The 26,493-nt window shown below is 36.2% G+C and overlaps 1 protein-coding gene across 4 annotated transcripts in view; it reads left to right on the top strand.

The window, feature by feature from the left end:
• The first annotated feature begins 665 nt into the window (after positions 1–665).
• WDR17 (WD repeat domain 17) overlaps positions 666–26,493 on the top strand; it is a 96,111-nt gene continuing 70,283 nt past the window's right edge. For 3 of the 4 annotated variants that reach the window (XM_061177237.1, XM_061177235.1, XM_061177238.1), the window contains exons 1-2: positions 666–806; positions 24,377–24,498. In XM_061177237.1, the coding sequence (XP_061033220.1) occupies positions 24,433–24,498 (66 nt within the window). In that variant the 5' untranslated portion in view covers positions 666–806; positions 24,377–24,432. The remainder of the gene's footprint in view (positions 807–24,376; positions 24,499–26,493) is intronic. The other variant, XM_061177236.1, reaches the window with a different exon arrangement.

The following is a 26,493-nucleotide window of genomic DNA, read 5'->3' as shown; positions in this document are numbered from 1 at the left end:
AGGTCATTGGTAGTGAAGATATTTCAGAGATACGAAGAAGGAAATATGAATGACAGTGCCATTTCCATTCAACCAGATTCCACAAGGAAAATGTCAGTTTGCACACTTTGAGGGCAGGTGTATTAACTACATACAAATCCACCAATAGAGACAAATCGCATTCAAAGGAGTCTTGCACAGAGCTTCTTGAGCCCAATCAGACTATAACGAAGTGCAGAAGAGACAGCATTCTGTACTCACCTTCCAGGTGAGGATCAAGGCTAGTGTAGCCTAGCCTCTAAAGGAGGCTCAACTCCCTCCCTCAGGCTCCTCAAGAAGATGGGGTGATTTATTTATTGCATACTTGACTCATTTTTCTAGAAAGTGCAGACCCGGTGCGTGGAATCTGTTAGGTGGTGAGAACGCTGGCGGTTCACTGTTCTTTCCTCCACTTTCAGCCTCCCTGTAAACTCTGCTGAAGCCTATCCCAGGGCCTGGGAACCACATCTTCAGAGCCGACTCCCGGTTGCCCGGTAACCACCCGGGCGCGCACGGTCTCCGGGGGTCAGGGGCCGCCTCCGCCTCTCCCCAGGCGCTCCAATCAGCGGCCAGTGTGGCTGTCACGTGGGGCTCGGAGCGGGACCCGGAGCGCCGCGCGCGCGGCCAAGTTTGCGGAGCCCGCCTCCCCGCCCTTCAGACCCCGCGGCCCGGCCGCGCAGCCTCGGAGCCCGCGGCGCAGGAGGGGAGGGCGGTGCGGGTCGGGTCCGGCCGCCGCGCCCGCTTCAGCTCCTTCCGCTGTCCACCGCTGCGGTCGCCTCGTCCTGCAGGTAGGGACCGGCGGGCCGCAGGGCGAGGGACGCGGGCTGGAGGAGGGCGATCTTCGAGCGATGGGCCGTCGCGGGCGGGGGGGGGGGGGGGAGGCTCTGCCCGACCTCGCGACGGTCGCGGACCCGCGTGCGCGCGTCCTGTGGGGCTTCGCAGGCGATGGGCCCCGAGCGCCCGTGCCGCTCACCGGCCGAGGACGGGACGCAGCAGAAGCAGCACCGTCGCCTTTGCGCGTCTGAACTGCCCCTGGAGTGTCACCTGCGACCCTGACCGGAGACTCTGCCTTATGTTTTAAGCTTATTCAGCCTCTGTGCGTCTAGAGTCTAGATCGTCGCTCTCGTTCCTGTGCCCACGGGCGCTTCTGTAAGGACCCCCGCCCCCTTGAAGGTGGCCTTCGTACTCAGGCTGCGGCAAGAAACCCTGGGGTCAAAGGGAAGCGCGTCCCAGAAAAAAGACAGACAGCATTGAATCTCAGAGGCGCACTGTGTGCTAAGCGAATCTTAAAAATATAATCTTTACTATTTTTCAGAAGCTAACAAACCCAGACTTACTTTTTTGCATGCAGATATTAAAAGAAGCAAGCATTGGAGCTGACTTTTTTTTTTTTTTTTTTTACTATATTAAGTAAAAGCAATTGATTTGAATGAAGTTTAGTGATGCCTTGGATCATGTATCAAAAATAAAGCACACTTGTTTTGTAACTTCCATGTCCATTTGTATATGTATTTAGTGACTTATTTTTTTTATTTAAAAGTCTCCAACAATGGTTTGAAGAGAGAGATTACATTTCTTTCATTGTCTGAGTATTTCAGAAATAGATACCCTTCGGAGAACCTCATTTCCCTACCAATTATTGTAACCGAAATTACGAGTCCTCCTTGAACATTTTAGGTCACCTCAAGTGAGAAAAAGCTTTCCCTTTAGGGTTTGTTTCTCCAACAGTAAATTCTTTGGGGAATTTCAAAGATTCTCTCCAGGTCTTCGTATCTAATTTCTTGCTCACAAATCTCCTAGGCTCATCAACAGTGAGAGGATAGTCTTGGTGTGATTATCATAGAACACAGCATGGCCTTGGGTGTTATGTTGTCTCCCTCTTACTGGCATTAGTGGAGCTGATTCTGGACTTGTGGTGTTGACAGCCCCTGTAGAAAAGCACTCTCTTACATCCTGTTGAGATTCTGCCTCACTGGCCTAAGTGTGCAAGAAAGTGAGCGTAGTCACATCTTACCTGTGTGAAGGCAGAGATCTGAGAAATCAGTCTGACAGTCTTTTCTGTTCTGTGATCTAAAATTAAATACAGTAATTAGATGCCTTTGAAAAGTTGTCAGTTAATTCAACAGAGTGGGGAACCGTGCTTTAGGGGATTGTTTAGAAATAATGTTACAAATGCTAGGTGTAGGTCATTGCATTGAGAGTTCCTGGGAAGTTTGCTCAATTGGAATAAACCAACGGCTTGTTTGAAAGGGCCCACATGGAAGGAAAACTCATATACTTCTTAAGTGAGCTCCACAAACTTACTCTATATTAAAATGGCTAGTTGAATTTTACTACTTATATTGAGCTGATTTTCCCTGTGTTTATAGTAATAGGAATACTTAAAGAACTGTGGGTATCTCTGAAAAAAAATTAGATATATTTACTTAAAAGTTTGAAATTCTTCATTCTTTTATATTTAATGATTAAATATTGCTGTACTAAAAACTTTTGTTACTACTCACACAATAATCCTATATATTAGAAAGCTGCAAATCAATTTAGCTTAGAAAATAATGTTTTTAAATTCCTCTGCTCCCAGTAGAGGGACTTCTAGGGCTAGAGTGTTTTTTGTTGTTGTGTTCTGTGGACTCTACCTTGCAGCCCTTAGCCTGAGCATGGGTGAGCTGCAGCAGCTTTTATATTGCTCAGAGAAGAGTAAGAACAGTTTTTTGTTTGTTTGTTTCTTTTGCCCCAGTAGATACTGGAAGTCCAACATGAATGATTAGACTGTCCCTGTCAATAAAATATGTGCAAGTTCTCCATACTACCTAATTTTACTTGCCTAAACTCTGTAATGAAGACTAAAATGAAATTCAAACAATTTGGAAAGATTCACGTGTCCTTCCTGTGTTCCAGAATTTATTCAATGTCAGATCTAATATGCAAGAAAGGTAATGGTTTACCAGATTACTGAATAACGTGTTTACCCAGCCATTCATGGTAATGGTGTGTATCCAAACATTACTACTACTTTCTGCAATTGCTGAATTATCTCATCTTGTATTTTGTATCTATTCCATGTAGCAGATTGAAATATTAAAGTGAAATCATGTATGTAGCTTCCAGTGTGTCTTCAGGAACAGAGATCTTATTGAGAATATTTTAATCCATAGAAATCATATTAGGAGATTGGGAGGGATTTCTTACTAACTGACACCTCCTTTTCTTTCATGTGAGAAACATATATTAGACCAAGAGTGGCTGACATTTTTCAACATCCAAGACCATGCTGTGTTCTATGATAATCACATGGAGATTATTCTCTCACTGTTGATGAGACTATTCCTTGGAGATTTATGAGCAAGAAATTAGATATGGATACCTGGAGAGAATCTTAGAAATTCCCCAAAGAATTTACTCTGTAGAGAAACAGATCCTAAAGGAAAAGCTTTCTCTTGCTTGAGGTTACTTAACTGTTCAAGAAGGACTTGTAACTTCGGTTATAAAAATTGGTAGAGAAATACAGTAAAATGATCAACTTTGACCTTTGCCTTTGTGTATTGAAAGAAAAAAAATCCCATCATGACTGACTAGAAGAATTTCAAAACTTCTCATGGTAAAACATGGGCTGTTGCATGAGGAGACAAGTTTCAGGTTGTTTTTACTTGATCTCGATGACTAGACAAATATAACTTGAAATAGGCTAGACTTTGTTAAAAAAAAAAAGCAAGCTGGAATTGGAGCCACGGGTGGCACATGCATCTAGATGTCACATTATCAGCTACTTGAGTGAGATAATTTTTTTTAATAATGATAAAGGCTTACTTTTTATTACTTTACAGGTACTTACAACATTGATTTAGTAGCCTAATTATCTCCTAAAATTCTGGAAGTCTGTATTCTAGTTTAGGAAATATATGTGTCACAGAAACAGGCAAATCTTGTACAGTAAGATCATAGGAGATAATTCAGCAATGTTATTTGCTATTAAAGGGAAAATTGATAACTGTCATGTTCAGGAAAGCTCTTATCAAAAGATGCAAGAAATAATTTTCCATGCTTTGGTGAGGATGTTACAACATTTAAAATTTGGTTTATAAATTTGAATGCTCAGATGTGGAGAACTCATAACAGAGGTTGTTAAATAATTTACCTTATGTTCAGATTTGTTGTTCTCTTCCAGTTGTTGACACTTTGTTATGAGCATGTACCAGTATCTCAGGCAGGCTCATTTGCAATTATGTATAATAAGCTCAATTTCATATCTCATACACAAAAAACTTTCCAATTGGAAAGCAGAAAATAGTTCTCACTACACAGAGCACTCGTGTTTGATGTGCTGTTGGAAAAACTTCATTTTTCAATACAGTACAGCTCCACATGGAGTCCTGAAAATTGAATAGTTGGTTAATAAGAAGTAGGTAATACTTAATTTTGGCCCATTAAGATAAAACTTTATGAATGAGTCTTAATGAAAAGAGTTATGCAAATTTTATTTTTAAGATAAACATGGTAGCAGGTTTGAAGGAGTCATTTCAGAATTTAAGCTAGAAGGATTCTTAGAGACCAGTCAGTCTAACACCATTAACACTAAACACACAAAAATTAAGTTGCTCAAAATTGGGAAAATTTCAGTGGGAAAGCTGGTCTGGAACCTCAGGCTCTAACACCCAGCATGTGCTGCTCGCTAAAGAGGTGTAAAAATATATCACCTTTCTCTTTTATTATGTTTCTTCAAGTGACTAATTCAAAAGTTTGAGTAGTTAGGATTTAGATCACTTTTGTATTTTTTAAGTGATTATTGTACATAATGAACAAATTGCATGTGTTTGGTCTCATCATATAGAAAGTTTGCTTAAAATATTAATTAAAAAGTGTTTTCCCACAATTTGTAAAATTTTTTGATTTGCTCATTAATATGATTTAAGTTTTTCTGCAAAGTCTTCTGTGATTTGGGGGGATCCAGTTATCTTATAAATTCTTTATCCTAATGCACCTCAATGGTACTTAAGTGTACATAGCCATCACGTCTACAACTGAATGTTAGAAATAAGAAGCTTTTGGAAGTTGTATCTGAAGCCTGGATTATGGTTACCATTGGGTAACATTTTGAAGTTGGACGCATTTATTTTCTAGACTTTCTGACCCTTTGGTACCAGATGCCATCTAGAATGGTGTTATTCGACATGTATCTTAGACCAGCATCCCCTGGGAGCATGTCAGAAGTGCATACTTCCAGGCCACACCCCTACCTGGAATCAGTGTTTTCAGGAGCCTCGAGTGATTCTAATGCAAGGTCACGCTTGAGAAGTACTGATAGAAGGTACATTGTGCCACTGGACCTAGTCTTCTCTTGAACTGGTAGTGTTCGTATACAACTCCACCTTTGAAACTTTACTTAAACTACTAAATAAATGAACTCATTCCTGAAAATATTGAATACAATTGTGGATACATTTCATAAACATTTAAATTTCAATAGTAGCTTTTTGGACACAATATCTCACTTGCATTATTAATTACATTAGTTCATCTTTGTGGGAATTTTATGTTGGCTAAGGGAATAATTTTTGACAGGTGGCCCGTTGACTAGGTTAGTAACCTGTCTCGTATATGCACTGGTCCTGCCTTAGCTGATACAACTCTTCACTTATAAACTTTAGGGTTTATTTCCGGCCTCCTATCAATGTATGGATGCATATATAAAAGAAATTTTGGATATAGTGACTTTGTGTGAGCTATTTCTTAAAGCTTTCAAGCTTTAAATCCATTTGATTTCCTTTGTTGGTTTTTCTCAGTACTTGCCAATAATAATTTTTAACACCCTTGGCCCAGAACATGAAAATGCCAGTCTAACTGACTGTTTCTGCCAAATGAGAATCCTGATTTTCAGGCACAGATAAGCATAAAGACCTACCCTACTTTAAAAACTCATATACAAAATCCAACTTACAGAACAGATTAATTAGAAGGGGGACAGGCATCCTAGGTTTACAGAACAATTCATGCCATAGCTTCTCAAGTCCTCCTTCATGAGGAATGATCCTATTTATAAAAATAAAGCTACTGGGCTTCCCTGGTGGCGCAGTGGCTGAGAATCTGCCTGCCAGTGCAGGGCACATGGGTTCGAGCCCTGGTCTGGGAAGATCCCACATGCCGCGGAGCAACTGGGCCCATGAGCCACAATTGCTGAGCCTGCGCGTCTGGGGCCTGTGCTCCGCAACAAGAGAGGCCGCGATAGTGAGAGGCCCGCGCACCGCGATGAAGAGTGGCCCCCACTTGCCACAACTAGAGAAAGCCCTTGCGCAGAAACGGAGACCCAACACAGCCAAAAATAAATAAATAAATTAATTAATTAAAAAAATAAAATAAAATAAAGCTACTTATTTTTGCCATAGCCTATTATAAAAATAATCCTACATCTTTTTTATGACAATGTTTACATGTTTACTTTCATAATGTCTCTTTCAATGGAATATTTACCTCTTAACTTCTTAGTTTATGGGTGAAAAATACGTGATTTCACTCCTCTATTTCTCTTTGGCTGAGTCTCTCAGAATGGTTAATTGAAGGTATATGAATGATCCTATTGTTCAAGAAAAGTGTACTACATCTTTGATCAAATTAAAAATCTTTTCCACATTGCAGGTCAAGAGATTCTGTAATCCTTCAAGCGCCTTGAAAATCTAATTTCATAATTCAAATCCATATAATTTTCACTTTGGTGGTTAAAATGTATAAAAATAAATATCTAGATGAATGATGGATTAAGTATATAGATGGATGATGAAATAACTGCATTCACTTTGCCACATCTTTGAATTAGTGTTTTGGTCTTCTCGGTCTTACCTATAATCCTTCGTTTTGCTGATCAAATTGGAATTCATACTGGTATAAGTGGTCATTCTGTGAGTCCAAACTAGAACAACCATAATGACCTTATTCTTTTCTATTCGCTATCTAATCCAGGATTTTAACGTAGGTTAATACTGTACTTGTGACCTATTTTATCATCTAAGCTTTTAAGAACATCAGGATTTGACATATGTTGCGGATGCTCAGATATAATGTCCTGCCAAGCACAGGAAAGGTAAATTTAGGAATGATTGAAATTTAAGAGATTAATCTGGTCAGTAGAAGATACCAGAGGCAGTTTATCTGATAAATATCTTTACTATTGTTGAACTGAGTAAGTAGTTCTCAAGCTTTACTGTGCTATGTAAATCATCTGGAAATGATGTTAAAAAGCAGGTTTCAGCCGCATAGCACAGGGAGATCCGCTCGGTGCTTTGTGACCACCTAGAGGGGTGGGATAGGGAGGGTGGGAGGGAGGGAGATGCAAGAGGGAAGAGATATGGGAACATATGTATATGTATAACTGATTCACTTTGTTATAAAGCAGAAACTAACACACCATTGTAAAGCAATTATACTTCAATAAAGATGTTTAAAAAAAAAAAAAAAAAGCAGGTTTCAGATTCCACCCCAAGATCCACTGGCCCTAGATTGTGATCCAGGAATCTTCATTTTTAGCAAGTTTCTCAGTTAATTCTGATGCAAGATACCTGAGAACCACACTTTGAGATGCACCGATTTAGAGACTTTTAAAATTATATTTATCCTTGATAATCTATGGCTGTACATATCAGTGAAAATAGTGGTCATTTAGAATTATGGATACTAGACAGAGGAAGAAGATCTCAAGTTAGTGGGCTAATGGCTACTTTAAAAAAAATCTTCCTTTTTTTTTTTTTTTTTTTTTTTGCAATTTCCAAATGCTTTCTAATGAGCACATATAGTAAATACTAACATATTAACTATATGTGCTCACTAGAATTTTTTGCATCACTCTCAGCATATAGTGTATTCAAATTTTAAACACTGATTTTCAACATGATATTTTTAGGGTTTTTTTTTTTATATTACTATAGGCAATAGATTTCTATTAAGAAAATTAACAAAATTCTGAATAGGACAAAGAGGAGTTCAAGAAAACTACCCTGAGTCTCTGCATGGTGATATGTTTGTGACCCTGACCTTTGAATACACATTTTTATATACTTTTGTTGATTTTTCTGTTTCTCAAGGCTGCCAGGAGTGCTTTCTTGTCAGAGTCTCTGCTTTTGCTTCTCCCTCTGTTTAGTGCACTTTCCCACCAGAGACCTTCATATTTTGTCTTCTCATCTCCTTTAGACCTTACTCAGTATAACCTCAGTGAGGCCTCCCCGTGGCAACTTTTAAAAGATCGCAGTGTCAGCTCTATAGCTCCAGAACTCCTTTTCCTCTCTCACTGCATTCTTTTTCTCCGAACAACAAATTATCTTGTTAACAGTCATCAATTACTTATTTGTTCTGCTCATTTTCTGACTTCTCCTTTCAAGAATAAAAACTGTGGAAGGGCAGGATTTTTATCTGTTTTGCAGAGTGCTTTTTCTTCAGGACCTACCTAGCACATGCTAGATGCTCAATAAATATTTGTTGAATGAATGAATGGATTGAAAAATGATTATTCAAATTTTAGAAAATACAAATAAGTCCAAGGAATAATAAATTTCCTACTACTAAATAGCCAACTGTTAACCTCGTGATGTGTATTCTTTTATTTTTAATGTGTGTGTATATATTTAGACATATAAAGATATATAGATATAAATTATATATATATACATTTTCCAGCCAAAATTGTTCAATTGGAATTCATTTGAATTCTTAGGAAATATAGGTGATTTTCTATAAGAGAACAGGCAGATAAATCCAGAAGATAAGATATTTTGTAGCAAGTCAGTGTCATGATAAAAAGCACCATTCTAGATTAACAAACCTTAAACAACATAATAACAAGATCTAATGCATGGACCTAGATTGGATTCTGGTTTCAACAAAGCAGTTATATAAAGGACATTTGGGGGGATAGTTTGGTAAAGATGGAAGATGGACTGGTTATTAGAAGAGATAAAACTTTACTAACATGAAAAAAGTAAATATTTTAACTAACAATTTAACCAGAGAAAGGAATTTACAAAATATTATGCATAATATGACTTCTCTGCAAAACGTACACTATGATCATTTTTTCTGCAAGGGGATAAAATGGCTTCTTTGCCTTTTATTTATCTATGGCTTTTGATTTTCTACAATGTACATATACAACTTTTGTAATAACAAGAGATTATTTTTAATTAGAAAATATTTATGGTCCTAAGCATATGTAGTCCATTCATATATGCTGTAACTGATTGGTCTAACTTTTCCCTTGAAACAAGCTATATCATCTTAGAGCTAAATATCTGGGCCACTCCGAGCTCTGGCAAAAGAATTGCTTTCACTAAATGAGGAGGCTGAATCATGTATTCACCTTACTCCAAAGCATATGTCCAAACACTACAATAGGTAACTGCATCCGTTGTGATGACATTACGGATTTTAGGCTGTTTATGAATACTCATGGGAGAAATTTCTCTCAAGTCTCTGTATCAGAAATCTATGCTTCTTATTAGTTGGTTTACCAACTCATTAGTTGGTTTCTTTATTATGGACACTGACTTTTATAATCATCTTTCACTTTTCCTTTGACCTCTAGGAAACTTAGAGCCAAATTCTCAGTCATCTTCCATCCAGTCTTCAGGATGGTGTGTTCTGGGCATCAATCTTACTGCTGTCTCTATTCTTTACCCACCTTTTCTCCTTGCCAAGATTTGTCCTTTTTTAAAAAAAATTTTAACTGCATATGTTATTTGGTTAAGATCTTTTACAGAATGACCTGAAGTGTTGACTAATTAATTAAGACTGACAGAAGAACGAAAGTTAAGAAATATTCCAGCCAAATCACTCTGGCTCAATAATCTCAGTCCTATTTCTGATGCAGTTCAGTTTTAAGAAAGTAACTTCTCTGGTCTTCATCATGTCAGCATCCTGTGGGAAGATCTTCCACACTACAATGTAAATATGATTCCCTAAGTGTTCACTGAAAGCCAACATTATGGAAACAGCCATATGAAGACATTTTCTTCCAGTTTTATTGAGACAAAATTGACATACAGTCCTGTATAAGTTTAAGGTATATAGCATAATGCCTTGACTTATATACATCATGAAATGATTACCACAGTAAGTTTAGTGAACATACATCATTTTTAAAAAAAGGGACATAACTGTTTATAACATGCCTAAGTTAACTACAGAGACTTTTTCAAATCATTGATTTGTAATCACTGTTTGCATATTAAGTAAGCCTATATATATGTATACGTTCATATTTTTATCTAATTTCTAACCTTGTTTATGGCATATTTTAACATAAATATTTTAAATTTAAAATTTATTTCATGATTCTTTTTAAATTATAAAAATACTTTGGTACCAAATATCAAGAAACAAATTGTGCTATTGATTACCTTTGTAAAATGAGAAATTTAGCATACCCTTGTTTTCTTCTCTTGTTTTTCTAAACCTGGGAAGACAATCTGAGACTTCTAGTTTTTTATAGCTAACATTTATAATGTTGTTTTTCTCTTTTAATAACTACTTTTGACATTTGCATTTTTATAACCATACAACTTCAGGTTTCTTTTCTTAACGTATGTTTTTAATTACATGAACTTCTATATTTAAGTTGTTTGTTTCGATTCATTTTTCAAAAGCCTGTAATTTTAATTCAGGTAATTTTTAAAGGAAGATCACATGGGTGAATTGCCTTCTAAATCCTTGCATTTCTGACAGTGTCTTTGTTTTCCCTTCACATGTGGACGATAGTTTGGCTGCTTATATAATAGTGAGGTCAAAACAGTCCAGTTTAACATAATTCTTATACCACTGATTTCTAGAATTTCATGCACTGGTGAGATATGATGCCAATCTGACTTTTCCTCATTTGTACATAACATTAAAAAACAAAAACCAAAATAACCTCTACTTCGATGCTCATAGGGTGGTAAAAAAGTTAACCCTGAATTTGCCTTGATACATCTAGGTATAGATCTTCTCACAAAATATTATTTTACTTGAAACAAGAAGAGTACTTTTAGGGTCTTAATCAGGGTCTGCCTAATTAGGGTCATTTTTCAATCCAAGATTTTTGGGGAGGCGGGGGCTATATCTTGGATTGTTGCTTTTATTTCTATTATTTTGCTTTAGTTTTCTCTAAAAATGTTTATAGTATGTAGTTTGGGTTTTCATCCCCTGTACAGCATGTATTTCATTTTCTCTCTAATTAAAAAAAAAAACTGTTTTCCCACAATGTTTTTTGTTTTTTTTACTTGTTCTCTGAATCATTAATAAGGTTTTTTTTTGCAGTTTTAATTCTGCCCTTTATTGCTCTTTTTTAAAAAGATATTGAATATAGTTCCCTGTGCTATACAGTAGGACCTTGTTGTTTATCTGTTTTATATATAGTAGTTTGTATCTGCTAATCCCAAATTCCTTATTCCTCCTCCCCAACCCTTTATTGTTCTTTGATGTGGATATTTTTTCTGCTATTCCCTTTTTTTTCTTCATGATCATCATTTTAACTATCTCACTGTGCAGCCTTTTTATCTTAGCTGGTAGTATCCGCATTCCTATCCTTAAAGTAAAGGGTATCCCTTTAGGCTGCTGATAACCAAAAGACAGAATATGCAGGTTGCTGCAGGCCCCAGACTCTGTCTTCTTGGATAATGCATCAGTTACGTCACTATTTGATCAATATCAATGTTCTCATACCAACATTGGTATAAATCTTATATTAATACCCTAACCTAATTTCCATAGTTTTGTTGTCTGAGATGGAATTTTCTCCCCTCTGCATCGACTAAATAGATGGAGAAAATACATGAAAAATTACAATTTCTTTTTGTTTCTACCTGTAATATATCGCTAAAGAGTTATACTTCCTAGAGTACAGTATTACTACTGGGGAGGCAAAGAACGAATGTTCACTACTGAGTTTAAACGGAAAGTTGTGCGGGACTGTCGGGAACTGCTAGAAATGCTACAGGGCTTCCTGTGCTCTGTAACACAGGTGACTGCAGGCAGAGTGAACCTAGGAACAAAACAGGAAACTGGGGGGAACCAAACTCCTCAGTTGGCATCTGAACATGTAACAAGTTTTAATTAAGATTATATTTAGCTCTTTGTCATTTCTAGTTCTGTTTATATTTTAATCTTTGTTGTGGGCTTTTTAATATGTAAGTAATGAAATGTGGACTAATTAAGGAATGCATTAGAATTGGAAAAATAAAACCCAATAATGAATTATTAGTAATGAAAATATTCTCTACCCCTTAACCGTTTTTAAAGTTTGTAAGTATAGTCTTTACTAAAACATCCACACATGAATACTCTTCAACTAAGTAACTTGTATTTTGAGTATCTTTATTGTCAGAAGGTCCATATTAAGGAAACATCAGTTATTCATTATGTCCAATCATCAGTAGTTATTTACTATAGTCAGATTGGTGGTCATTTACTGAATTAGAAAAACAGGAAGGGACGTACTTTGTGGGGAGTATCAGAAGTTTTGTTTTGAATAAGTTAATTCTGAGATTCTATTTAATATCCAAATGGGGTTGGTAAAACAGGAAATTACATCCCCAGAACTTATAACTGGAAGTTTGTACCTCTTGACCACCTTCACTTAATTCCACTACCCTCACTCCACCTCTGGCAACCACAAATCTGATCTCTGTTTCTATGAGGTTGGTCTTTTTTAGATTCCACATATAAGGGAGATTATACAACATTTATCTTTCTCTAACTTAACTTCACTTAGCATAATACCCTCAAGTATATTTGAAAGTTGCTAAGGGATTAGATCTTAAGAGCTGTCATCACAAGCAAAAAAAAAAATTCTAACTATATGATGTGATGGATGTTAACTAATCCTATTATGGTGATCATTTTGCAGTACATACATATATCAAATCATTACATTGTACACCTTAAACATATACAGTATTAGATGTCAATTATAACTCAATAAGACTGGAATAAAAACAAGGAATTAGATATATGAGTCCAGAGATCAGAGAGATTTTCAGGCTGGATGTATAAATTTGAGAGAATAGGCATGTATATGGTATTTAATGTCATAAAACAGGATGGGATCACCAAGAGACAATTAAGAGATCCAAGGACTGATCTCTGGGACATTCTGAAGTTAAGAGTTCGAGAAGATTATGAGGAATCCAAGCAAAAAAATCAAAACCAAAAAAAACCAGGGAGTAGGCACTGCAGTAGAGGCAGAACCAAAGGAGAGCACTGACCAGAAGTAAAGGAAGTGTTTCAAGAGGATGGATTCAGCTGTGATCCAGAGTGGCCACAACAGCTCCCAGCAAGTCAAGTGAAATGAGAACTGAAAATCAACCATTGGGTTTTTGATAAACTTGCTGATCACAACCCGCTGCTTCATCCCAAACATGGGATGAATAGTTCACTCTTCATCTTACTGGTCTGTCTGAAATATTTGACCTGTTAGAAAACCTTCTTTTTCAACATCTGACATATTCCTTTACCCAATATTCTTATTTCTTGTGTCTCTTCTCTGTCAAGATATCTTTTCAGCCACTTTCCCCTCCCCTCCCCTCCCCTCCCCTCCCCTCTCGTCTCCTCTACTTGTCCCTTAAACATTGGTGTTGCCCCAAATTATACCTGAAATGTTTATCTCTAGCTGACCTTCCTTTTTTCGGTTCCTGACCTCTATTTCTGAAGGACTTGGAGGAGTCTCCGTCTGGATGTCCTACCGCACTCTGCAGTCAATATACCTAATAATAGAGCTTTATCCCAGACCTGTCCTCCTAAGTTCTCTCTCTCTCCCTTACTTCCTCTTAGGTCATTAGTTCAGCCTCTTATCATTTCTCATCTACTTATTTATGCTTTGCTCCCCTGTCCCCAGATGCCTTCTCCTAAGAGTGCCAGGATGATATTTGTAAATCACAAAATCTGATATTATTACCATGCTTAAACTGTTTTGAAGACTTCCCCTCACATCTGAAATAAAATCCACAGTCCTTATCGTGATCTACATGTTTCCCATCGTTCTGTATCTGCCTCTTTGTTTACCCTCATTTGTCACTATTTCTCTTTACCATTTTACTTTAGGTGTAGGAAAATAATTTTTGCCTAAAAGTTCAAGCCCCACTTTTTTCTGTACAGCCTTCTCGATTTTGGCAGATTAGTCTCTCTGCTCCTCTAAGCCCTTGTTCATTTTCTATCATAGCAACTACTGCAAATTGTTTCATAAATGCATTGGTGTCTATCAGAAATGAAGTCAAATGGAAATAACAAAAACCCAGCAACTAGAACAGCCACCATTTTATTAAATATAACAAGATGACTGAAGCTAATGCATCAATAATGTTAGAATTGCAACATTTCTGCAGTTTTCCTGCACTTTACTTCATGGATGCAAGAGAGCTGCTGCAGCAACAGCATCACATCAATGTCCAAGTCAGAAGAAGCAGGGAAGAATGACATCGGAGATTTCTACTTCTATCTCATTAGCTGGAACTGAGTCAGAGGCCCACTCTTAGTCCAATACTTGTCCAAGGAGGATGAAATTACTACGACTGGTTTAGACCAATCACCATTCATCTCTTAGGAATGGGAAAAAATCCTGTCTTCCCTGAGAACAATGTAATTCCAACTGTGCCAGAATAATTTGGGGTTCTGTGGGCAAGGGAAAGAGATAGATGGAAATGTTGTTAATTAGACAACAGGAAGTGTCTGCCATGTGTGAGCTCTCCCAGTGCTGTAAGCTTCTTGAAGCAGTTTTTAATTTTTTTTCCTGTTTGTTTCTTGTTCATATTCATATCTTTAGTAATTAGCATTAGTGCCTAGCCATGATATATACTCACTAAATATTTTCTGAAATGAATTTAATAAAATGATACAGCAGATATACATGGATAAATATTACATTTTTTTCACTAAATAATATGAGGTAGATGCATATGCAAATAATGTATTGGGTGAGGCAAAATAGGAATAATAAAATATGCTCTGTTCTGTAGATAATAATGACTGAATTTTAGTAATATTGTATGCCTGTGGTGATGAAAACATGATAGTTAATTATATTTAAAGACAAGGAATTATGAAGGTTATATCTAACTGACATTATTGACTAATTGACTACTTCTGCTTTCTAAAATATGACTTGAAATTATGCAGTCTAAAAGCCTGCCTCAGGTTTGGTTGCATGTAAAAGAGAAATGTAAAATAATAGTGGCTCAAACAAACAGACAAACGAAAAAGGTTGGAGGTAGGAAGTCCAACAAGTGTCCGAGGATCTCGCCTTCTTCAGCTCCCTTTTCCACTGTCCCTTGGGTTCATCCTGCATCCTTATGATACTCTGGGGCCTCAGCCTTCATCTCCAAGTTCCAGGCAAGAGATAAAGGGTGAGCTGAAAGGGTGGTACACCCTTGCTCCTCATGTTAAAAAAATAAGTCTTAGTGTTTTTTATTTTCAAGAATTTATGCAAATATAGTGTTCAGTAATACACTTTCTTCTATTCTAAAATTATTTTCTCTAATGCTGGATACATCTGTGTTTTACCAAATGTTTTTCAGAGGACATTTGAATTCGTTTACTCTAGGTCTTATGAAATAGCAAAAACAAAGATGACTTTTTTATCTAAAAATACAGATACTTTGAAGAGTTTATTATACTCTTTCTGCTGCATCCACTTTCATTTAAAAAATCACTTTCATTAGAAAAGTACTCTAAAATGTTTTTCTTTGAATTTTGATAGAGATTGTATTTATGTATCTTAGAAATACAGTACATTTAAAAAACTAGTCAAAATAGATTTTCTTAGAAAATCAAATAAATAACAGTTAACTTGGAACTCCACTGTACAGTCTAAAAACTAAGAATATTTTATTTATGATGCACCATAACATGTGCTGGACATTTTAGACATTAAATTACCTTAGTGTGAGTCATTTTTTATTTTTAGACCAGGTCAATTTAGAGATTCAAGTTAGGAATTTTGGTTAAGTTTTCAGGAGATGAGGATTCAATAATTCATTAAAAAGAACTTATTGACTATCATGACTATGATACATAACATAATCTCTAGATTAAATCTGAGAGAATTTATATCTTTACAATATTAAATCTTCTAATCCATTAACATGTTAATATCTCTACTTTTTGTTTAGGAATTTTACATTTAATTTATGAGAGATTTCTCTGTAATTTCCTTTCTTATAAAGTCTTTTTCAGGTTTTGGCAGGATATAAAGAACTGATGTGATTTCTTTTATTATACTCTTAAAGAGTTTGTGTAAAATTTCTTCTTTAAATATTTTTAAAAATTCACAAGTGAAATCACCTGGACCTGGGAGATTGTCTGTGGGAAAGTTTTTAATTCAGACTCATATTCATATTCAGTCTGTTTAGAATTTCTCACTCTTTCATCAACTTTGGTAACTTGTCTATTCATCCAATTTATCTTATATATTCCTGTAAATGTGTTCATAATAGTCTCTTATTCTTTTTTTTGATATCAGTAGGTTCTATAATGATGTCTTTTCTTCATTCCTGATGTTGGTATTTGTCCTTTCTCTATTTTTTTCTTAATAAATCTAAAAGTTGATCTAAAGGAACCTGCATTTGATTTTCTCTGTTACATGTTTGTAAACATAAATATGTTTTCTTTTCTTTTTGGAATGATATCCTATTTCTACATTTTTTAAGATTTTGTTTGCTTTCCTTTTCCAGATTTTTGGGATAGAAGCTTAAATCTTTGATTTTCTTTCTTTCTCCTTTTCTGTTAGAAAAAAATAAAATATAATTAATACTGTAACCCTCCACTTCCAGGCATTGCTTAGCTATAACCCACAAATTTCTATTTGTTGTGGCTTTGCCATTTACTGCTAAATATTTTCTAACTTCCATTTTTACTTCTTTGATCCAAGGATTATTTAGAAGTGCATTGTTTAATTTCCAAACAGTTATGGGTTTTCTAGTTACCTTTCTCTTACTGATCTCAGACTTAATTCCATTGTGACCAGAAAACATACTCTGAATGCTTCTAATATTTTAGAGATTGGTGAGGTTTTCCTTATGGCTCAACACATGGTTTATTTTGGTAACTACTTCATGTTCCCTTGAAAAAAAATGTGAATTCTACCATTGTTGGGTACAGTATTCTACATTTGTCAGTTGGGTCAATTTCATTGAATATGTTATTCAGATCTTTTATACTCCTATAGAATTTTCTCTATTCCATCAGATATTGAGATTTGTTACTTAAAGTCTTCCATTATGCTTATGGATTTGTATATTTCTCCTTTAATTCTGTCATTCTTGCTTTATATATTTGAAAATTATGTCATTTGGATGCAAACTGTCATATCATTCAGTTGCATTCACCCCTTTATCCTTAAGTAATATCCCACTGTCCTCTAATAATATTTCTTGTCTTAAAATGTATTTAATCTTTTAAAAATATAATTATAATAGCTTCCTTTTGGTTAATGATTATGCAATATATGTTTCTGTTCTTTGACTTTCAACCATTCTGTAAACTTGTAACTAAAGTATGACTCTTGTGAAGAGTATATGGCTTAGTTTTTAATACAGTTAACCAATTTTACTTTTACTTGTAATTTTAATCCACTCATTTAACATATAACTGTTATATATACTTATATATATATATTTATATATACAATCACTTTTTGTTTTCTTATTCACAGATTTTTTATTAGTTACATTTTCCTTTAATTAACTTGTTAATAATATGTTTATTCACTAGTATTTTTGTAGTTACCCTAGAGATTCCAACATGTAACTTTGACTCATTACAGTTTAACACAAATGATGACTTTTACCTCTTCATTGATATTAACTCCATTTATCCTGCTCTCACCTTTTGTGTTGTTTTCATATAATTTAATGCTACAAATATTTAAACTTCCCAAGACAGTATAGTTATTGTTTTGTATAGTTAATATCTATTAAATAGTTATATTTAACCACATATTTCTTTTTCTGATGATCTTCATTATCTCTAACATTTTCATGTTTCTGTCTAGGATCATTTGCCTTCTACCTAAAGAACTTCCTGTAATATTTCTTTCTGGTTCAGGCCCCCTGGCAGTATATTCCCTATTTTTTGTTCCTATGAAAATATCATAATTTCTGTCTTCACTTATATTTTCACTGGGTGTAGAACTCTAGGTGTGTAGGTTTTTTTCTCATAACTTTAAAAGTGTCATTCCATTGTCTTTTGACTTTTGTTATTTCAATTGATCTTGACTATATTGTGATCATTTTTAAGATTTTTTTTCCTTTGTCCCTGGTTTTCAGCATCTTACTGTGATGTACCTAGACAAGATTTTAACTTACCCTGATTGGGATTTGATGAGCTTTAGGAACTTGGTTTTTTTTAAATTAACTTTGGAAATTTCTCATTCTTTATCATTTGAATATTGGTTCTACTACATTTCTTCTCCTTTTTAGACTCCCATTACACCTGTGTTTAACTTTTCAATATATCCTATCTATTTCTTATACTCTGTTCTATTTCATTCTTCCTTTTCTTTATGCATTAGTTTTGTTATATACTATTTATTTCTATTCTACTGCACTAATACTAACTTCCGCTGTATCCAGTAAACTCATCCATTAAGATCTAAATTTCAGATATTGCATTTTTCAGCTTTAGAGAATCCATTTTATTTTTACTTTTCATATAGTCTGATTTTCTGGTAAAAATACTTCATTTTCAACTATTTGTGTTCTTACATATTAAAAATGTCATGTGACCTAAGCTGAAGAGAAGTATACTGCATAGATTGTCACTTTGTTACTAGTGATTAGAATCACCAGCAACTGCAGGGTGTTGTCAGCTATATTGATTTGTTGTTTTTCAAGGGTGAGGTTTCAAATTGTTCTTAGGATGTAGCTATTTAATATTTTTGGAAGGTCTGGTCAAGGCATGAAATGCTGGGACGGGAGCTACGTGTCGCTACAGATCGCTGCCAGCATTTAGGAATGTGCTGGTGGAGATTGCTCTGGGGCACACCCCTGTGGAATAGTACGAACTGAGGAGTCAGAGGATCTGTTATGGGCGTGGCATTAACAGGCATCCACTGTGAACCATCACGGCCAAGTCATCAGACTCTGTGGGTGTTCCTGTGGACCCCCAAATACGTATCCTTAATCTAGCCCACCTCAGCCCCCTGCTGCTTGTTTTGCAGACTTTGGTTTGTACCCATTTCCTGTTGTGAGATTATTTATTCCTGGTGTCCACCTTCCTCATCCGCTTGTCGCTGACGTTGCTTCTAGAAATACTTGTGGGTTAAAGCAGCATTAGTGCATATCTCAGAGAAGGACTTAACATGTTGCAAAATATGATGGCTGGGGGTGGTAAATGGGGCAGGAAACTCTAGGGGCAAAATAAAAAGATAAATGAAAGTGTCCAAGTGAAGTTAGAAAATATAATCTGATTATACAATACCTACTTATATGTGGACAAGTCATTTCAGTTTATTTTCCCCTCTTAATTTTGTTAGTATTAGAAAGCACTGCTGTGGATTCTTAGTGTATAATTTCTTTTTATTTAGATTATATACCTGACAGCAGAAATGTGCAATTTACTGTTTTGTACCAGCAAATTTGCACATTAGCATAATTAGCATAAAAGAAACATTGTGAGCCTCCTAGAAATCTCCCTCATGGCTCCTATCTGTCGCTACTTCCTTTTCCCTGAAGAAAACTGTCTCATAACTTCTAGTAGCATAGATTAACTTTGCTGGTTTATAAACTTTTATAAATATTAGAATCCTATGATATTCATGTGTGACTTTCGATCATCATTACATTGTATGGTTCATCCATTTCGTTGTGTATAGTTCATTTTAATTATTGTATAGTACCCCAGTGTATGATTATCCTATAATTTGATCTCCCAGATTGGGGGAATCTGGTTTTTAGGGGAGATTTGTGTGTCTCCCCCTCCTCAACCCCACTCTGAGGCAGCCGAACTCCACTTTATATCTGTGGTGGGTGCTGAGTAAGAGAGAATGCACCTCTTCAGTGGCAGATCTGGGCTTCGTTTTGGTTCAGGATGGGAGCCCAAGATGTTTTCCTGCCCACCCGCCAGGGTCTGGTAGCTTTTGCTTCTTCCCTTCGCCCAGTTGTGTGGTCAGGAAAGAGGGTTATCTGCCCCTCCCTAGAAGCAGATGGACTTTGCTTTTACTCCCTCCCCATTGTCCCTGGGAGTGAGGGCATGTATTTCCTCTCTCCAAGTAGCTGAAGACTTGTGCTTCATTTGGGAGAAGGATTCAGGGACCTGTACAGAGTTGCATGCCTGTCAGCTCCCAGTAGCCAAATGCTTCCTATGTGCCTGAGCCACTAAGGGGGACTATGTCTGATTTGCCCCCCTCTTTCTCCTAAGCACCCGATTGAGGCCTGAGGAGAAGATCTGACAGGTGAGTGCCACTCAGCTTGCATCGGGGACCTCCAGTTATGCTGTACTGATGCTCTAGCTCATATCGGCCTTTAGGACTCACAATTTTATCTGATTTTTTCCTCCCCGCTTCTATGGCAGCCCCCTCTTTCTCCCACTCCCTGTCAAAGGTGAAGCCGTTAGTCTGTCTCTCCGTGACTGGGCTCCTCACTCTTTGGAATTCCCTTGATTGCTTTGCAGCCTGACAATTTAATACTATCTTTCTCCAGAGGGAATATGCTTTTGCTTTTGGAAAGTATGAGGGTAGGGAAGATCACCTCAATCCAATCATTGAATGAATTTGTTTGAAGGTGAACTTCAGTCTTTGTAAAGGATAGTCTATTTCACGCCAGTTTTAAGGTGTAGACCCTGATGGTTCTCACTGAAAGGGCACCTTTATTAGGCCATTTTTTTCCTTGGCAGCATATGAACGCCAGTTTTTTTCCCTCCCGTCCCATGAGATTATGAAAAGCCCTCCATAGCTTCTTAGTATTTCAGCTGCTACTTTTATATAGTCAGATCCTGTTGGGGAGAAAGTAGCATTCCCCCCTCCCCAGTCCCACCCTGTTCCCTACAAGAGGGTAGCTGTGGAATGTCCTTCTCATGTTGATGGGTGTGAATGGAGGCAAGCCTTACAGCCAGAGCTTGGAGCTGGAACATTCTGACTTCTGCCCACATATCGCTGGGGAAGGCAAGTCATATGGCAAGTCCAAAGGCAACAGGCCAGGATATATGGTCGGCCCGTGATGAGCTCATAAAAAGGTATAGATGCAGAGAGGGATGTAAAAAGGTCAGGACCAGCAATCAGACCACAGGTTACTTGTGTGTTGTATTAATCCCTGCAGTAAGTTTTCTGACATTGCAAGCCATTTTACTTTATTTATTTATTTTCTTTAACACAATGACATCTGGCCTTTGATTCTTTTCATTTCCTTCCATCACTAATCTTAAAAGGCAGGAAAAATTTTCTGACTACGAATTAAGTTAAATTTGTGATTTTAACAATAAATTAGTCAGTTAGACCCATGGACGAATACACAGATGGAAAGATGTGGAGTAAATGTCACCATGACTTTCTCCTTTCTGTTTCAGTTACTGCTAAGTGATCGTGACATGCTTCCGCTCTGAGATCAGCTAAAGGTTTCCACTCTGCACTCCAGACCGTCCTAGCCAGTCAAGGAGATGTGAGAGTTGAAAACTATTGGCCCTTCTTATACTAAATGAACCAGATTCTATACACTCTCAGACAATCAAAATACCTGAAATACAATAAAAAAATATGTATTTTTATGCAAGATAATATTCATCTGAGATACCATGATGTGAAATATTTTACTTTTCTTAGTTCTTGCAAATATGGTAAATAGTGCTCATGGAAAAATATCAGGAAGTATGACATGAGAACTATTATGTGCCCTAAAACAAGGTATTACTTTTAACTATATTGTATTTATAGTGATATAGTAAATACTTGGTCCCTTATATGATTATAAAATAATTTTACCAGTTCAAGTTTTCATTTTATTTTCCCTTTAAAAATTAATTTCTGAAATAATTTGGTTAGCCGTTTCTCTACAAGGAATTGAATGGTAATCCCATTTCGCTTGTTGATGAGTATATTACCTGTAATTTGGATACATTTCTTTAGCCCCTTTCCAAGTTGCAGTTATGTGTATATATATATATATATATGTATACACACACACACACACACACACACACACACACACACACACCCCTTTGGTTCATGTGAACTACCACTAGTTGACAAACTCTTCTAGCATGTGTCGATTCACTCAACAAACATTTTGTACCTTCTATACAAATATGAATAAAATATGTTCCTTTGTCTTGGGCAACTCACAATTTTTGTCTCTGTGAACAATCACTATCCAGTGCACACAAATATAGACTTAGAGGCACACAGATGAGGGATTTGGTGCATTTGAGAAAGGCTTCAAAGAAGAGGGACATTAAGTTGGGTCTTGATAAATATGATACAGCTCATTAGTCACAAAAAAAGGGGAGGAGGTAAGACAGCTCAGGCAAAAGCATTTCACAACTTAAAGGCATAAAGCCATGCTGGTATAGAACATGTTTAGGAATTGCAGTGAAAACAGGGAGGTTAGTAAGTAAAGTATTTCATTAGTTTGTACAAGACAGTGGCGTTAGGGATGGAGGGAAGGGGCTTTTGAAGAGACATGTTAAAGGTAGTTGTTAAGACTTGGTGATCAAATGTAGCGGGAGGTGGAGGGGAAGGTGGCGAAAGAATCAAAGATGGCTCGATGTTCTTATTTCGGGTTACTGTCGAGTATAGTTTTGGTCACTGGAACAGGGAATGCAGGGCAAAGGAAAGACTATTGGGGGGTAGTAGAAAGGGATTCTTATCATTGAAAGAGGAAAGCTTGGCTTTACCGATGTTCATATTGAGATTACCAGATACAAGGCTGCGGGATCTAGGTACTTTAAAATGGAGTTTAAGGGCTTGACATGAGAGGCGGCAACCACTGAAATGGTGGCAAGGTAGTTAGATATACCCTGGGAAGGTGCTAGATATAGGTTCAGGGCGGGGTAAAACGTAAGGCAGGACATAGACACAGATCTGTAACTCAAAATAAGATAAGCAATGACAAGAGAGACAGCAAGGAAGGACCACCAGTCCAGAGGGTGGGACCCTGCAGGAGATGCAAATTCTGAGCAGTTAGCCAGGAACCAGGGGCTCTGTGGGAACCCAAGGGCAGGACAGAAAGCATGGTCCAGATTCAGGGAAGTCAGCAAGATGGAAACAAGTTGAGCACCAGAGTGTACGAGTCCTGGAGCTTCCTGTGGAAGCCTATTCCCAACTATTTTGACCTGGGGCTTCAAGCAGATATTATTGAAAATATTTCTAGAGAATAAGGAAGAAGAAGAGGAATTCTGAAGGGTGCCATGTCCCATTTGGTATATTTTTAGAGTGAGATAAAGATGTTCTCAACTAGCTACAGCGATATTTATGTGTCATACATGTGTTTCTATGCCAGAACAAAAGTTATCTTACTTTTTGGATATGAAGAATGAAACACTCAAATTACTCACATTTTTTTTCCTTTTATTTCCACCCCTCTCCCCCCTCCCTTTCTTCCTTCCTTCCTTTTTTCTCCACTGAGTTATAAGGGTTTGATGAGTTTGGGGCAGGAAAAGATCACTCAGAACCGATTAAATGTTGGGTGAAGTACCTAAATTTTATAGAGGATGTTTTGAAGTCCAGATATTCTCCAGGACACCAGGAAATCTCTTGTTTAGTATGGCTAGTAAGTAATTTCTTCCAGAAGTGGGTAAAACTAAAATGAAGTCCGATTCATGTGATTTTGATTCTCTGTTGGACATGTTAGCACTCTATTACGTGATGTGTGTCTCTAAACTTTTTGAGGCACTTAGGTAATTGACAATCAGCTAACCGGAAAAGGATTTACTCTCAACTGTGGAGCTGGAAGCAAATCGAAATATAGGATTGGCCTTGTCATTGTGCCCCTTTTAACCTTTATTCTAGTTTTATGTCCAACTCCTGAGATTGAAAATGGAACTGATTTTCTGCTTCCTGTTGTTTTGTGGTTTTTCTGGATTCCTTATTTTTAACTTGGTAACTTTTAGAAATAATTTGCCTATTTCTTGCAAAAGTTAAATCCAAGATGGTTTTTAGAATGAAAACTGAAGGGCTAATGAAATATTTGACATAGCATTCTCTAGTACAACAACATAATTATCATTTGATTTATTTCTTATTTGACTATATAGGCTTGCATTTTCTGCTTTAGCATTATTTTTACAGATACTGTTATTTATAAATTATTAAAACGGTTTCAGCTGAAATGTGTGTGTGCTTCTAGTTTCTTGTACTGAACAACATTTCATAAGGCAGAGTTTGGTAAACCCATTTGGTTGAAACACATTGTTATTACTTTAGGTGCTGACTATTCTGAAGCCGGTTTCCAATTGCCTTGATTAAAGTAGAAACATTCTATGGCTTGGATGACTTACATTTCACATTGGTTTGAGCAAGATGATTGGTATGAAGGACTTCAAAGAGTAAGATATATTTACGTTGTAATTATAATTTTCTGTGATTTTTTTTCTGCTTTATTTCTCATGCAGCTGTATTTCTGTATCATTTATATTGTGGACATTTTTGCATTGCAAGATTCTGAGGGTAAATAGGATACTTATCTGATAGACTTAAAAGCAGAGGTAAGAAAATATATAAGGGTAGTCATTTATTGAAGAAAAGGTGTTTTTTTCTATCCTGATTTCAGATGAATTCTTAACATGTTCAGATTGTCTTTAGGCTTTAAAGATAAAAGAGGATTCTTTCTAATGAGATTAATGTATGAAAATAGCAATAATTTCAAGAAAGTAATTTTACATAATTTTATGATAGAAATATATATGATAATACCATGTATTATAATAATATTGTAAAAGAAAATGAAAAAATGTTCTGAAGAAGAGCGCCATGTTCCATTTGGTAAATTTTTAGGCAATTAATTATGTTTCAAAGGGATTTGCATTGTTACTATGGCAACTTTTGCGTAGCATAGCTATTCTGATCTATTTCTACTGCGATAGCAGAAAACTGCCATTGTTAAATGCACCTTATCAAAATGGATTTAGTTTAGAGTAACATAAGATTTCTCTTTGATTATGTTCACCTTTTAAATGAAGGATTTCTTAATTATTTAAATGAAGGAGATTTGTGGATTTTTCTTTTCATTAATGAGTGGAAAAAAAGAGCCAGAATATCTTTATGTAGTTTTACCAGCTTTTTCCCCATTGTTGTTTGAGGGCATATACTACTAAAGACATGCAGCACTGAATTTTTCTTCCTTCCTCCTTACTTCTTCAGGGTGCTATTCTACTCACATCAATCAAAGATATTTTCTCAGCATTTTACTCCTTTTGGTTTATCTTTTTAGTTGTAAATCCTCAGCGGTTTAAGTCTCTTGGGTTTTTTTCTTCAGATTTTTTTTTTTTTCAGCTGTGAAACAAGCTGGTAAACATCTCTGGAGCCAGTAAATATCTAACTCTGGAGAATAACCCTCATGGTATGGATCCTAAAGCATTCTTCAGAAGGGAGGTTGAGAATTACTGGGTAGCTCACCATCCTGAATTCCAGCCTTAACCATAATGATAGAAATATTTCAGCTTATGAGTTTAATAGCAGTATTTGAAGTTGTGCTGGACACACACACACACACACACACACACAGACACGTGTGCACGCACTATAATGCCAGCGTCCTTTTTTATATTGTGTGTGTGCATTTTAAATGTAATAACAGTGCATTTCTGATGTTCAAACAGAAGGCTTTTTTTTTCAAGTGTAGTGCATATATTCCTCTATGGGAAAGGAAAGGGATGACAATCTAATTTGGAGGGAGGGGGTGACTGATTTTAAGAAAATGCATTTTGCTAAAATTGTGTGTCTCTTTTTAGTGATTTTGAGGCAGCTCATGGAGATTATGAGGATTCAAAATCTTTCCCTCCACCATAACCCCAATCTGCCCTTTAATAAACTATGGCCTTTATAAGTGAATTCCTTGTTCTGAGACATATTAAAAGAATAACTATTCTCATATATAGATATAGTCCAACCCTAAAATTACCATATCCTCTTCATGAGTTTAAGCTTTTCTTGGCTCAAGTTTTGATCAGTTCTTATACAGACTTAGATGACAATAAAAAATCTTATTGTAACTAATGAAAATTGAAACATGATTATTTAATTTCTACTAAAATTCCAGCTTATAATTTTTCAGATGATATATATGTGCATATATACCCTACATAATCAGCATTCAGAATACCAGATTTTTCCATAGTTATATTTTTAATGCTTACTGGAAAAGATAAGTTGGTTTTTGAGCTAAAAATTACAATTTAGAAATGTAGTGTTTGAAAAAAACACATACAAGTATGAGTTTTATCTTTAGATAAAACTTTATACTTTATACTTTGATATAATTAATATTTATGGCATATGTATATATTTCTACACACACAGCACATGTATATGAACTTGATTTT

Source organism: Eubalaena glacialis, chromosome 20, assembly GCF_028564815.1.
Source record: "Eubalaena glacialis isolate mEubGla1 chromosome 20, mEubGla1.1.hap2.+ XY, whole genome shotgun sequence".
Taxonomy (NCBI): domain Eukaryota; kingdom Metazoa; phylum Chordata; class Mammalia; order Artiodactyla; family Balaenidae; genus Eubalaena; species Eubalaena glacialis.
Note: the sequence above shows the minus strand (reverse complement) of the source record. Positions and strands in the feature narration are given on the sequence as shown.